A 13,072-nucleotide genomic window follows, 5' to 3' on the forward strand; every position below is an offset into this window, starting at 1 on the left:
TGATAGCCAGTTAAGTTTGTTGTGGCCCAATCTGGCCACTAAACTTGGCTAGTCAGTGCTGAAAATTGCCAGTTATTGCTCAATATAGCCAGTTGACTTTTAGCCACTAACCAGAAATATTCAGTAGAGATAACTGCACAGGACTGTTGGATGTAGCAGGTTATAGATTTTTTTAATAAATAAATAAAATATTGCACTGAATATTTGGATTTAGCCAGTTAAGTGCTCAGCACTGTTTCTGGCTTGTAAATTAGTCTGAATACCAACTGAATCGTTCAAACGTGAGTTGGGGAGTCACAGTATGAAGAGCTGATTTTGAGTTTTGTTTCACAGGATCTAACAGCCTTGCAGAAAGGGTTTGGGAACATTGAATGGCCCTGTTTCCTGCTGGTATTAGTTGTCGTCGGCATGATCCTCGCTGGCACCATGGTAAGTTGCTAAGTGACTCAGACGCAGCTATTTATTGCACACTCCTTCCAACGAGCCTTTGCAGGCAGAGTTAGTCACCTACAGTAGTTATACGTAGGGATCCACAAATTCATAGACCATTAACTAGAAAAGATCTGTTCATTGAAACACTAAAATTGTATCCCCTAGTGCAGTGATGGCTAACCTTTTTGAGCCCGAGTGCCCAAACTGCCGCACAAAACCAAAGAATTTCCTCAAAGTGCCAGCACGTCAATTAAACCTTAATAACAAGATTTTAGTATCTAAAAACTCTTTATAAAGTTGCCTGAACTATGTAACATCATTTTTAAAGGTTGGAATCTTTGTATTGTCAGAGAATCAATTTGATTCACAATCCTTTGGTTTTCATTTCAATTTATTGGCAATTTATAATGTTTTAATGATTTCATTCAATTTAATGAATTTAGGAAGAATTTGATTCAGTTACACAATATATTTTAAATGTATTATTCACATAACATGTCAAATGTATCCTGAGTAAAAAAAAAGATAAACTTCTTAAAACTGTTAACTGTGTCAAGACTCGGTGTGCATTCCCAAAGAGTCTATACATGTTTTTTTGTAAAATTTACAATCAAATTAGAAAATAGTTAAATCATTACATTTCTAATAATATGATATAAAGAAAACAAAAGAGCTTTCAATTAAACCAACCGTTTTTATTGGAAATTCCAGATTGAAATACAACAGGGCCATGTAAAGTCCCTTTTTTAAATAACATCTTTAAATAATATTTAAATAACTTAGAAAGTGTCTTAACTGCAAACTGAAAACACTGCTTCATATGCATTGGGCACTGGGCATTGGGCATTGGGCACTGCTTCATATGCATTGGGCATGCTCTGAAAAAAATTAATGTGATTTTTGTTGCTGCATGCATGCTGATAACTTGTCAATCCTTGGCTCAGAGTGCGTTAATTTCAGAGCAACACATGCAGCACTCATGTCATCCGTTAATCTGTTTCTAGCATCAGATTTTATATGATTCAAAGCCGAAAACAGCTGCTCACAAGCATAGGATGACCCAAACAAAGTAAGAAGAGCAATCCCAAGTGCTTTCATGGACTTAAAATTGTCTGGCAGAGAATTCCACGCTTTTAGGATTTCATTTTCAGAACTGCTAGCAGTGATTTCATTTGTCACCCTTTCACACTCAATACGTTCAAGAGCCACACGCAGGTCATTGAATTTACTTTTCCAGATAGAGCTTTCTTGAAATTCCAGTAGCTCCATTTCCAAATTTTGAATATCCAACCACTGTAAGCAGGAAAGATCAAGATCTTCAAATGTGGACTTTTCTGGGGAAGTTATAAATGAAAGGGTTGTCTCCATCTTACGGAACTGAGAAAATCTTTTACTAAAATTCTCCTTTGCTTCGGCTATAATGGAATATGCTTTGTGGATTTCCTGGTGTTTTTTATGACTGTCCACAAATGTTGTAGAATTATCCAAATGTATTTTTAGGTTGGGAAAATATTTTAGCTGTCCACTCTCAAGGTCTTTTTCAAAAACATGCAATTTTCTCTCAAAAGCTTTGATGTCACTAAACATGCTTTCTGCTGTTTTTCCCATGCCTTGTAATTTTTTGTTTAGTACATTAAAGTGGTTAGTAAAATCTGTAAAGAACATGAGGTTGTGTGGTTTTGCAGCATTTACAGACTTGGAGCAATGGTATGATTGTTTCACTTTTGACCATTTGCCATTTAAAGACTACTTGCTACCCAAAGACTTCTAAGACTCCTGATGCAGGCTGGATGGCCGAAACGTGATCATGTCGAGTCATTGAGTTGCTTTGGATGTACGATTTTGTTTTGGATTAATAAAGCCCATTGGATTTATCAGATGAGTTGAAAGACACTGTTTTTGTGCACCATCTTGATTGGACATTTCCACTTTGCCCTTGCTTCTACAGCAGGGGTGCCCACACTTTTTGGGCTTGCGAGCTACTTTTAAAATGACCAAGTCAAAATGATCTACCAACAATAAAATTAAAAAAAACAACCACAAAGCACACTGTATGCAGAGAAAATGTTAATTATCATTTATATTCCGTGGGTTTTCAAAGAGGTCAAGTCAGACGATTCTATGCAATGTCACTTCAGGAACAATTATACAAAAATAGACAAATATACCCCCTCCCTTTTTACTAAATCGCAATAGCAGTTTTTAGAGCAGGGAGATGCACTGAATGCCCTGTGCTGCTCTCGATGCTCATAGGCTCCCTGCGCTAAAAACCGCTATTGCAGATATAAATTCTCTAAATAGACACATTTTGATCACTAAACTGAAAATAAAATCATTTTTCCTATCTTTTTGTCTGGTGATTTCATGAGTCTCTGTTTGCACTTCCTTCTTCTGACTATAAATCCAATATTTTTTCTTTCTGCCCCTCCCCTTTTCTTTCTGTCTCTTTCTTTCTCTCTCCCCCCGCCCCCCCCCAAGCCATCGCGCCAATTTCTCCACTTCCCCGATTCTTTCCCTATCCCCATGCCGATTTCTCCCTGCTTCCATGAGCCAGGCCAGGAATGTACAAGCGCCGGACTCACAAGACTTCACCTCTGATGTCAATTCTAACGACGGAGAGGAAGTTCCAAGCCAGCCAGGCAGCGATTGGCTGGCCCAGAACTTCCTCTCTGACGTCAGAATTGACGTCGGAAGTGAAGTCTTGTGAGTCCGGCGCTTCTACGCGCCTGGCCTGGCTCAGGGAGGCAGGAAGAAAAAGATTGCCAAGGCAACGCGATCGACTCACATTGCCTTTGCGATCTACTGGTCGATCACATTTGGGCACCCCTACTGTTATGGTATCCTGTCCTGACCTGAGGAAAGGGGTTTAGTCCCCAAAAAACTTCCTTATTTCTATTTCCTATTTATAAACTTTAATCAATAGATACAATACTACTTGATTCTACGTAAAGCAACAAAACAATTTTTTCTACCTTTTGTCGTTTTTGCTTTAATCATCTTGTCTTCACTTTTCTTTCTAGCCAGCTTCTGTCCGCTCTGTCTTCCATACAGCATCAGCCCCTTCCATCCACTGTCTGCCCTCTCCCCGTTCCATATGGCATCTTCCCTCTTTTTATGCTCCTTCAATAAACTGTCTATCCTGTGCCCCTTCTCTTCTCCTTTGTACATGATTGATTTCAGCTCTGCCACCTCTCCATTTTTCTCTCTCTGTCACCATCCCGTCCCCTATGCTCTGGCATCTCTCTCTTCTCCTTTCTTTCCTTCGCACCCCATAGTCTGGTATCTTCCCTTCCCTGATTCTCTAGCATCTCACTCCTTTCCTTTTCTTCCATCTCTCCCTCCCCCTCCATGCTTTGTCTTCTCCTCCTTCCTTTTCCCTTGGTCTGGCATACTTTCCTCCTTCCCTCCATGCCCTGGCATCTCTTCCTCCCTCCCTTCCCTCCAATCCCTGGCATCTCATTCCATTCCCTCCCTCATCTTCTTTCTCCCTCCAGTTGGGTGCAGAAAGTCTATCCCCCTCTGCTCCCTTTCCTCCTTCTGTCACCCATGACCTGGCGTCATGAACTTCTTCAGGCAGCAGCATTCACAATTTGCTGCTGTTGCCAGCTTTGGGCCTTCTTCTTTGTCGGGTCCTGCCTTCATGGAAACAGAAGTAGGCAGGACCCGACAAAGAAGAAGAAGAGGAAGGCCTGAAGCTGGCAACAGCAGTGAATTGTAAATGCTGATGCTAGCCGAAGAAGTTCATGACGCCAGGTCGAACACCCGGGGCAGACTGCTACTCTCCCCCCCACGACCCTCCTAACTCTCCCTCCCTCCCATCACGAGACTCTAAACAGGCTGCTTCAGGACTTTCTCCTGCCGTGATTCCCTCTGGCACGTCACTGATGAGGGAAGGAGGGAGAGATAGGAGGGTCGGATCGGGTTGGGATTCGCCCGGGATGATGATGAGGCTGCTGCTGCTGCCAGCGAATCCAGCAAGGGTGAGGCCCCAATGCACAGCACTGGCAGGCCCCCCTGACTATTTCGGGCCCTAGGCCTGTGCCTACAGGGCCTATCCTTTAATCTGGCCCTGCTTCCCCCCCCCCCATATGCCCTGACATCTCTCTCTTCCACTCCATGGTATGGTATCTCCTTTCCCTCCGTCCCATGGTCTTTGCATCTCTTTCCTCCTTTTCCTGATCTTCCTTCTCCCTCCTTCCCTCTCTCTCCCCAATTGGGTACAGCAGTATTTCTCTTCCCCCTCCCCCCACTGAGTACAGCAGTATCATCAGCATTTCTCTCCCCCCCTCAATTGGGCACAGCAGAAGCAGCATTTATCTTCCCCCTCCCCCCTAATTGGGTGCAGCAGCATTACTCCTCCCATTCTCCCCCCCTCCCCCGTCTCACACACCCGGCAGATTCGCTACAGACAAAGGCAAGTTGCAAGTTTCCCTTGCTCGCTGACCTATCTCCCAAAGGGCAGCGACAGAGGGAAGTTTACAACTTGCTGCTCTTGCTTACTTCGGGCCTTTCTCGTTGCCGGGTCCTGCCTTCACGGAAACAGAAAGTAGGCAGGACCCGGCAGCGAGAAAGGCCCGAAGTAAGCAAGAGCAAGTAAGCTTCCCTCCGTGGCTGGCCTATCTCCCGCATGCTCTGGGGCTCTAATGGTCTGTGCCGGCTTCTCTTCTCTACCCCCCCCCCCCCCGACGTAACTTCCGGTTTCGGAGGGAAGCCGGGTTCGAGTCGCTTGCTGGGGGGGTTTTTTGTTTAAAGTCCGGCGGGTTTTTCGGCGGCTCTTCAGGCTGCGCATTAAGCAGTGGCGGCAGCAGGATTCGGCAGATGACAGTCGGGCGGGCATCTAAATTTGCTGGGCGTTGCACCCGCCTGCCCTGATGGCGGCCCTGTCGGTCGGGTTAGCACCACAAAAGTAAGGGGACCTGGACGGCTGTGCTGCACACGGGGTGGGGCGGGGCAGACCGCCCCCCTCCCTTGGTAGTCGCGAGGCTACTCCTCCTTACCTACCCTGCCTACAGTACAGAGCCGAACGGAAGTCTTCCCGACGTCAGCCCTCCCTCCCTCCGACGTCAGCGCTGACGTCGTGAAGACTTCCGTTCGGCTCTGTGCTGCAAGCAGAGCAGGTAGGGAGAAAAGCCGCGCGACTTAGTACATCCAGCCCCGTTCCCGTGCAGCTCTCTATTGCGGACCTTCCCGCGTGCCAGCTGCAAGGCCTTCGCGTGTCATAGCTGGCACGCGTGCCATAGGTTCGCCATCGCTGCCCTAGTGTATTATAAATTCCAAAGAGGTGTACAAAGAATAATGCACGTTTTGAAATAATTTCTAAAAGTCACACACCGAAAAAAACAGGCTGATTTCACTGAAGTAGGTTTTCCTTCAAAGCGGAATTGTAGAAGCCCATTTCTGAACTATCTAATGCAACTCCTGGGAAATAACAATGAGCCAACGATGACCTACTTTAACTTGTAACTATGTATTTGTAACTATGACCTAACTGTATTAACAACTGTACTGATCTACCTGTAACAGCAACTCTATTGAACTGTAATTTCCTGGGTAACTGACCCAACCTCTTGTAATATAATCTGACCTTGGACTGAATAGGTAAAGGCGGAATAGAAAACCTGATTAATTTAACATAACATAACAAATCCACATATAAGTGCATTTCTAAGCAGTAAAATGATATTGTTATCAAAACCTTGACCAGAGACCCAGAACAAAATCACATGCCTAGTGGTGACTCATACTTTTATGTCCATTACTTTCATTTTTACTCTGAATTTAGTATATGGAAATGATTTAAACTGTTTATCTACATTCCTCTAACCTCTCGATAGTACCTGCATCTTAGAGAGCCATTCATGACATCATACATGCTGAGAGATTTAATTGGAGCACATGATGACACAAGCCTTTCACTCCAGACACTGTCAATCCCAACTGCACAGATCTCACATATGAAATATTGCATGACTGTCCAACAAACACAACATCTGCCAAAAGGAGCCTTGTAAAGAACTTTCATAAATGAAAACTAGCCAATACAAGCCGAGTCACGGCTCACAGTTTGTACTCTTCCAATATGCACAAGTGAAGGGCAACTGTGTACAGGAAAATGGCAATTATACGAACGAGTGTATTAGTGCATAACTGCATAGAGGCATAGATGTGGGCAGAGCGTTAGTAAGACCAACATAGACAAGTCTCCCACCTGCATGCCTAACTTACAGAATATTTACGGTACATGCACTAAGGCCAGTGCTGAACAGACTTCTATGGCAACGGCCTATAAATGGCAAAAGACAGATGAGGTCAAGTGTGCATATTCTTTATATTTATTGGAAGTGTCTATACCGCTGCTAATGACTGGGGAGTCGATTTAGAGGGGATTTCAAAGACATCTGTAATGGATTTTAAATACAAATTCAGATGGATTCTACTGTGACTGTTCTCAGCCCCCTAGTTGCTTGGCTAGGGTATCATGTTTGCACTTACATTATTACACTATTATATATGTACTCATGTCCTGTCCTCCTATCGTGTTCCTAGTGGGGGTGGGGAGCCTGCTATTTTCCTCTATCTTGCTTCCTCCCTCTGTCTGTCTACAGTGAGTGAGGGAGCTGAGCACCTCAAAGAAGGAGGGGAAAACAATGTTGAGATTAGTAAGTTAAATACTGGTTATAAAATATTGTCCTAAGACTGCATCATATTTAACTACCAACAGTGGCCAATCAAGAGCACAAGTACTTGGCAGAAGCCCAAATAGTAGCAACATTCTGGAACTCCGAGTATCAAGATTCCATGCAGAATCTCAAAGAGTAGCAAGATTCTGGAATCCCAAATAGTAGCAAGATACCATGCTATTGATCCAAGCTTCCCATACATCTGTCTCAATAGCACATTATGAAATTTTCCTCCAGGAACTTGTTCAAACCTTTCGTAAACCCAGCTACCCTAACCACTGTAACCGCATCCTCTGACAACGAGTTCCAGAGCTTAACTGTTCTTTGAGTAAAAAAAAAATATTTCCTCCTATTTTTTTTTTTTTTTAAAAGTATTCCTAGAGGGCATGAATTGAAGTTGCAGGTTGGTAGACTTAGGAGTAATGTTAAGAATTCTTTTTCAAGGAAAGGGTGGCAGATATCTGGAATGCCCTCCTGAGGGAGGTGGTAGAGATGAAAGTGGTGACAGAATTCAAAAAAGCTTGGGATGAACACAGAGGATCTCTAATTATAAAATGAATGGTATAAAACAAACTAAGGCTGGTACTGAGCAATCCTGCATAGTCTGTGTCCCATATGGTGATCTGGTTTAGGATGAGCTGGAGAGGGCTTTGATAGAAGCTCCAGTGACATAATGTTTGGATAGGCTGGAATGGGCTTCAATGGCAACTCCAGCAATGGAAATATTGGGCAGACTGAATGGACCATTCGGGTCTGTATCTGCTGTCATTTACTATGTTACTATGTAATTCCATTGAGTGTCGCCTGATTTTTGTACTTTTTGAAATGGTGAAAAATCGATTTACTTTTACCCATTCAGGATTTTGTAGACTTCAATCATATCCCCCCTCAGCCATCTGTTTTCCAAGCTGAAGAGCCCCAGCCTCTTTAGTTTTTCTTCATGGTAAAACCAGAAGGCATAATTTGAGGTTCAGGGGTAGTAGACTTAAGAGTAATGTTAGGAAATTCTTCTTTATGGACAAAGAAAGAAGGGAAACAGAAAGAAAGGGAACAGGGAGAAAGGGGCATGGAGAGAGAGAAAGAAAGAAGGGGGCAGGGAGGAAGAAAGAAAAAGTTGGGTGAGAGAATGAGGTCTGGAGGAGAGGAAGCATACAGGAGGCTGAAAGAAGGGAGAAATATTGGATGCACAGTCAGAAGAAGAAAGTGCAACCAGAGACTCATGAAATCACCAGACAGCAAAGGTAAGAAAAATGATTTTATTTTCAATTTAGTTTTGAGAATTTATATCTGCTATCTATATTTTGCACTATGGCTCCCTTTTACTAAATTGCAATAGCAGTTTTTAGCGCAGGGAGCCTATGAGCGTTGAGAGCAGCGTGGGGCATTCAGCGCAGCTCCCTGCGCTAAAAATTGCTATCGCGGTTTAGTATCGCGGTTGTCTATTTTTGTATGGTTGTTACTGAGGTGACATTGCATAGAGTCATCTGCCTTGACCTCTTTGAAAAAAAACCTGGAATATGAATGATAATTAACATTTTCTCTGCCTTTCAGTGTGCTTTGTGAGTTTTATTTTTAATTTTATTGTTGGTAGATCATTTTGACTTGGTTATTTTAAAAGTAGCTCGCAAGCCCAAAAAAATGTGGGCACCCCCGATGTAGTGTGGCTTTAAGCAATTATAATTTGACATCATATGAGCCCTTTATGTCAATGTATGAACTGTGTAAGAATTAGTAGGAATGGCATCTAGATGATTCTGCCATGTTCATATCATTTTTATGCTGTGTGTATTGGATGCTATTATTTATGCTTATTTGTGCAACGCTTTGATTTAAAGCGGTTTATAAATCTTTTAAAATAAAGAAATAAATGTTACGTGTGTAACAGGACACTAGTGCTCTGTCTGGAACAGGAGGTGCAGTGAGTATGTTCTAGGCTTTGTATTAAACAAAATCACCAAAGAAAGGAGGAATTGCCCGTCAAAGTAGAAACAAACTCAAAGATGTTTTTTTTTCACAACTTTTCTTTTAATGATACATGTTTCCTTTGGTTTTAACTGCGTTAACTAAGCTGACTCATTAGTTATTATATAATTTTATTAACTGTTTTATGTACATGTTTATTTACATGATTTAATATGGTTTGGTATTTATATTGTTTTATTTTTATTTGTATATAGTATTTGTTGTCTCCTGAGGAAAGCAACTGTTTATTGCCGAAAGATTGGTCCTATGCACTGATTGGACATCTCATGTGCCCTTTTTTTTTTTTAAAGTTTGTTTTAGGCTTTTGTATCACTTTGAGTACCTGAATGCTTGAGTACCTGAATAAACTCATGTAAACCGTTCTGAGCTCTCCTGGGAGAAATTGAATAAATTTTTTTTTTTTTTTTAAATCTTGCCTTCTCCCATGCTGTGGGCTGGTTGGGGTAATCAGAAAATTTGTTTGTACTACAGTATGTGTAAATGACCATGAAGCATTTTTGGCTGGCAGTAAAAAAAGTACCAGTAATATGTATAGGTACATACAACCTGAAAAAAAGCCCTGAGTTTATAACATATCTGTGTTCTTGCATTTTCTTGTTGGATCCCTGGCTTTATATTTTCTTTCAGGATCCTGAAGGGCTATCTTGTTATCCATAAACTGCTGCTAATCTGGTTTGTAGTCAGACTGCTGAATTTGCTAAAACTTGATTTTCTAAATTAATTGTCAGTCAGCCAGAGGTCATGAACCATTGGGCGTCAAATAGTCTTATCAGTATACAAAAACATCCTTGGTGCAATAAATATATTTTTCAGGCTTCATATGCACCAAACATGAGCAGGAATTCTATACTTTCACAGAGGGGCCTAGTTAAAATAGTAGCATTTCATAATCAAGGTATTCCTTGTTTTCATATTTGGATGAATTTGTGTACTTTGTAGAGGGACTCAGATCACTAAAAATCCTACAGATTATTGTATAATAGCCTCAAAAGTCAATTAATTGTGTGAGAGCCTAGTGATGTATGCTACAGGGGTATAATCATCCCAGATAGCCTCTGTGAGTGCACCTATGGCAAATGTTTGAACTGCTACATGTTTTTATCACATTAAAAAGAGTAAAGTTGGCTGAGGTCCTGCTAATGAAATGGTCCTAGGGTTCCAGATTTTCTTTTTTTTAATATCTTTATTCATTTTCAAACTTTCATCAAGTGTACAAACATCAAAAACAATATTAAAATACAACACTTGCGATTCTTTCTAATGTATCTTATAATATGTATAATTATAATTATCCCTCTTCCCTCCCACCCTTCCCATTATTCTTTTCTAAAATGAACAATAAAATGTAAACCCACCCCCCTCCCCACATTAGATGGTATATATTTCAATAGAAAAATGGCATTTAATCATTACAATAAGCAGTTAATGGCTCCCATATTTTAATAAAATTCTTATAATTACCATGTTGTATAGCTAATGATCTTTCCATTTTATATATGTGACATAATGAATTCCACTAAATTATCATCAAATTGGCTAAAACACAAGAGAAGATATCCAACTGGATGTAAAGGAGAAATACTTAAGGATCTCAAGCGCTCACAGCTAAAGGCCCGATGTATGTTACAAGCCAGTAACCAAAAAGTGAGCTATCATTGGTCCTGTATATTCTCCTATTTTCTCAATTTTATCAAAACTGCTTTATTTATTTTTTTCTATAATTATTATTTTTTTCTTTTCTTTATTTTGTTTTAATTTTAAAACCTAATTCAATATTGTGCCCATCTTATTTGCTTATTTGCATATTTACTTCAGCCAACATTTTACAAATCATTCCTGAATGTTGTTGATGTGCTGATTTTTCATCTATCACATGGTACTTTCTCATTCAAAAATATGTGAATTATGAAGTACTTAGCTTCATGGCATGACGACGGGAGATCTCTGTTTCGCTAGTAGTAAAAGAGCTTCGTCAGGAAAGGCACCAGTGTTCAAACTGTTTATACCAGCAAATTGTAAATTTTAACCATAGGGAGACTGCATCTTATCACAGTCCGATATATCTGCCGTTTTAATCGTCGTCGTCGATGGTACCTATAAAAGTTTGGAAAATTTACCCCACCCTCCTTAATTGGGTTTTGTAAAGATACTAGAGCAATTCTGGGAGTTTTACCCTGCCAAATAAATTTGGTAAGAATAGAATTTAATTTTTTATAAAAAAAACTCCTGAAAAAACACTGGTATCATACCCATTTGATAACAAACCACAGGCAATATCATCATTTTAACAGTTTGAACTCTCCCCCACCAAGCAAATGTAAAGGATTCCAATGTTCACACATTTCTACTACCTTTTTTAATAAAAGTTTTTCATTCTCTTTCACAGTGTCATCTAATGTGATTTTCTGATGTAGAAACCCGGACTCATGGCCGCACCCTGTTCCATCCCTAATCCTGCCTTGTTCCACCTCCAGCCCCGCCCTGTTACGCCCCCAACCTTGCCTCCACAAAGCCTCGTCTTATCTGATCTCCGGACCATGTCTGGAGGGCCTCCGAGCATGAGTGTGATGTCATCTGTGCATGCTCAGAGGCCCTCCAGATATGGCCGGAAGTCAGGGCTTTCCAAAACCCAGGCAAGATACTGGGTTTTTTGGAAAGTCTGTCCAAGCACCCAGACAGTCCTCTAAAAATAGGACATGTCCGGGTTTTCCCGGACGTCTAGTAATCTCCTAATGATGTATTGGGTTGATGCAATTGTTTTGTCCTTTGTTGATCCCCAGAACATCCCACACCTTTCCTCTCCAGAATACACTTTAAGAGTCTCCTCCGGTGCACAACAATGATCTCTCAGCATTAAGGATCAGATCAGAGCCTGTTTCACATTTTTATGAAAATAGAACTATTCTGCGACTTATCCTGGAGGATCCCAGACAGCATAAACTCATTGGATCTGCAGTTAATAATATTACCTGGCTGGACTCTGTGATTCCTTAAACATTCTTTAATACAAAACTTAAAACAAAGAAATAAACTTACAGTTCAGTAGATCTTAAGAAACTTCTTCTCTCACAGAATTCACACTCAACCAGCATCTATTTTCACATACTCTTAGTGAAGTGGTAATCCTTTACTTTTAAGCTTAACAATGCCGAGTTACTTGGAGGCAAACGGATACAAAGGTCAAAGGTAAAAATCAGAAGGGGAACAGTACTTTCACTATGGCCATTTGCAGCTCTAAAAATAGAGTCAGCTATTTCCTCAAATGCAAGAGAAGCAGCCAGGAGAAAGGGGGTTCAGCCTAGTGCACTCTGGGAGCTTAACTTAAAGCAATACAGTGTTCCCCCGGTCCTTCGCGGTTCGCAGTCCCGGTCATCGCGGTATTTTCCTACCGCAAACCGCCAACAAAGAGAGGGCAGCGGGAGAGGCAGGAGAGAGCAGCCGGAGCACCGCGAGTGCAGGAAATCACTCGTGGTAAGCTCCGATTGCCTCTTCCTGCACTAAGTCGGGCCTTATCCAATCAGGAGCTGCTTTGAATAAGATCTAGTGCATTTTTGGGGCCTAAAATTAATATAAGACACTGTCTTATTTTCAGGGAAATGCAGTAATAGTTTTAATAAAGACTTTTTTTGGTTGTAAATATGTTCTTGGGGCCCTGTACTATATATACTGTTGACATTTTCATGAACCTCTGCCAGGCACTCTCACCATGTAATTAATTAATTGCTCTCTGTTGCCAAACGTTGAGCCTTTCACATCCGGTTTCTTCTACTTCAGAAGACACACCTAGCCAGTCTGGTTTTCAGGAACCCCCACAATGAATATGCATGAGATAGATTTGTATACAGTGGAGGTAGTGCATTCAAATTTATCTCATGCATATTCATTGTGGATATCCTGAAAGCCTGAGTGGCTAGGTGTGTCCTGATGACTGGGTTGAGAAGACTGGGCAGGATTAACCAATAGGCCAAGTAGGCACG

General features: G+C 41.4%; 1 protein-coding gene across 6 annotated transcripts in view; it reads left to right on the plus strand.

Moving 5' to 3' along the window:
• Window positions 1-13,072, plus strand: part of PTPN5 (protein tyrosine phosphatase non-receptor type 5) — a 268,730-nt gene that overhangs the window by 191,672 nt on the left and 63,986 nt on the right. For all 6 annotated transcript variants that reach the window (XM_033928824.1, XM_033928825.1, XM_033928826.1 and 3 more), the window contains one exon: window positions 334-429. In XM_033928824.1, coding sequence (XP_033784715.1) covers window positions 334-429 — 96 coding nt within the window. The remainder of the gene's footprint in view (window positions 1-333; window positions 430-13,072) is intronic.

Source organism: Geotrypetes seraphini, chromosome 19 (assembly GCF_902459505.1).
Source record: "Geotrypetes seraphini chromosome 19, aGeoSer1.1, whole genome shotgun sequence".
Lineage (NCBI taxonomy): Eukaryota > Metazoa > Chordata > Amphibia > Gymnophiona > Dermophiidae > Geotrypetes > Geotrypetes seraphini.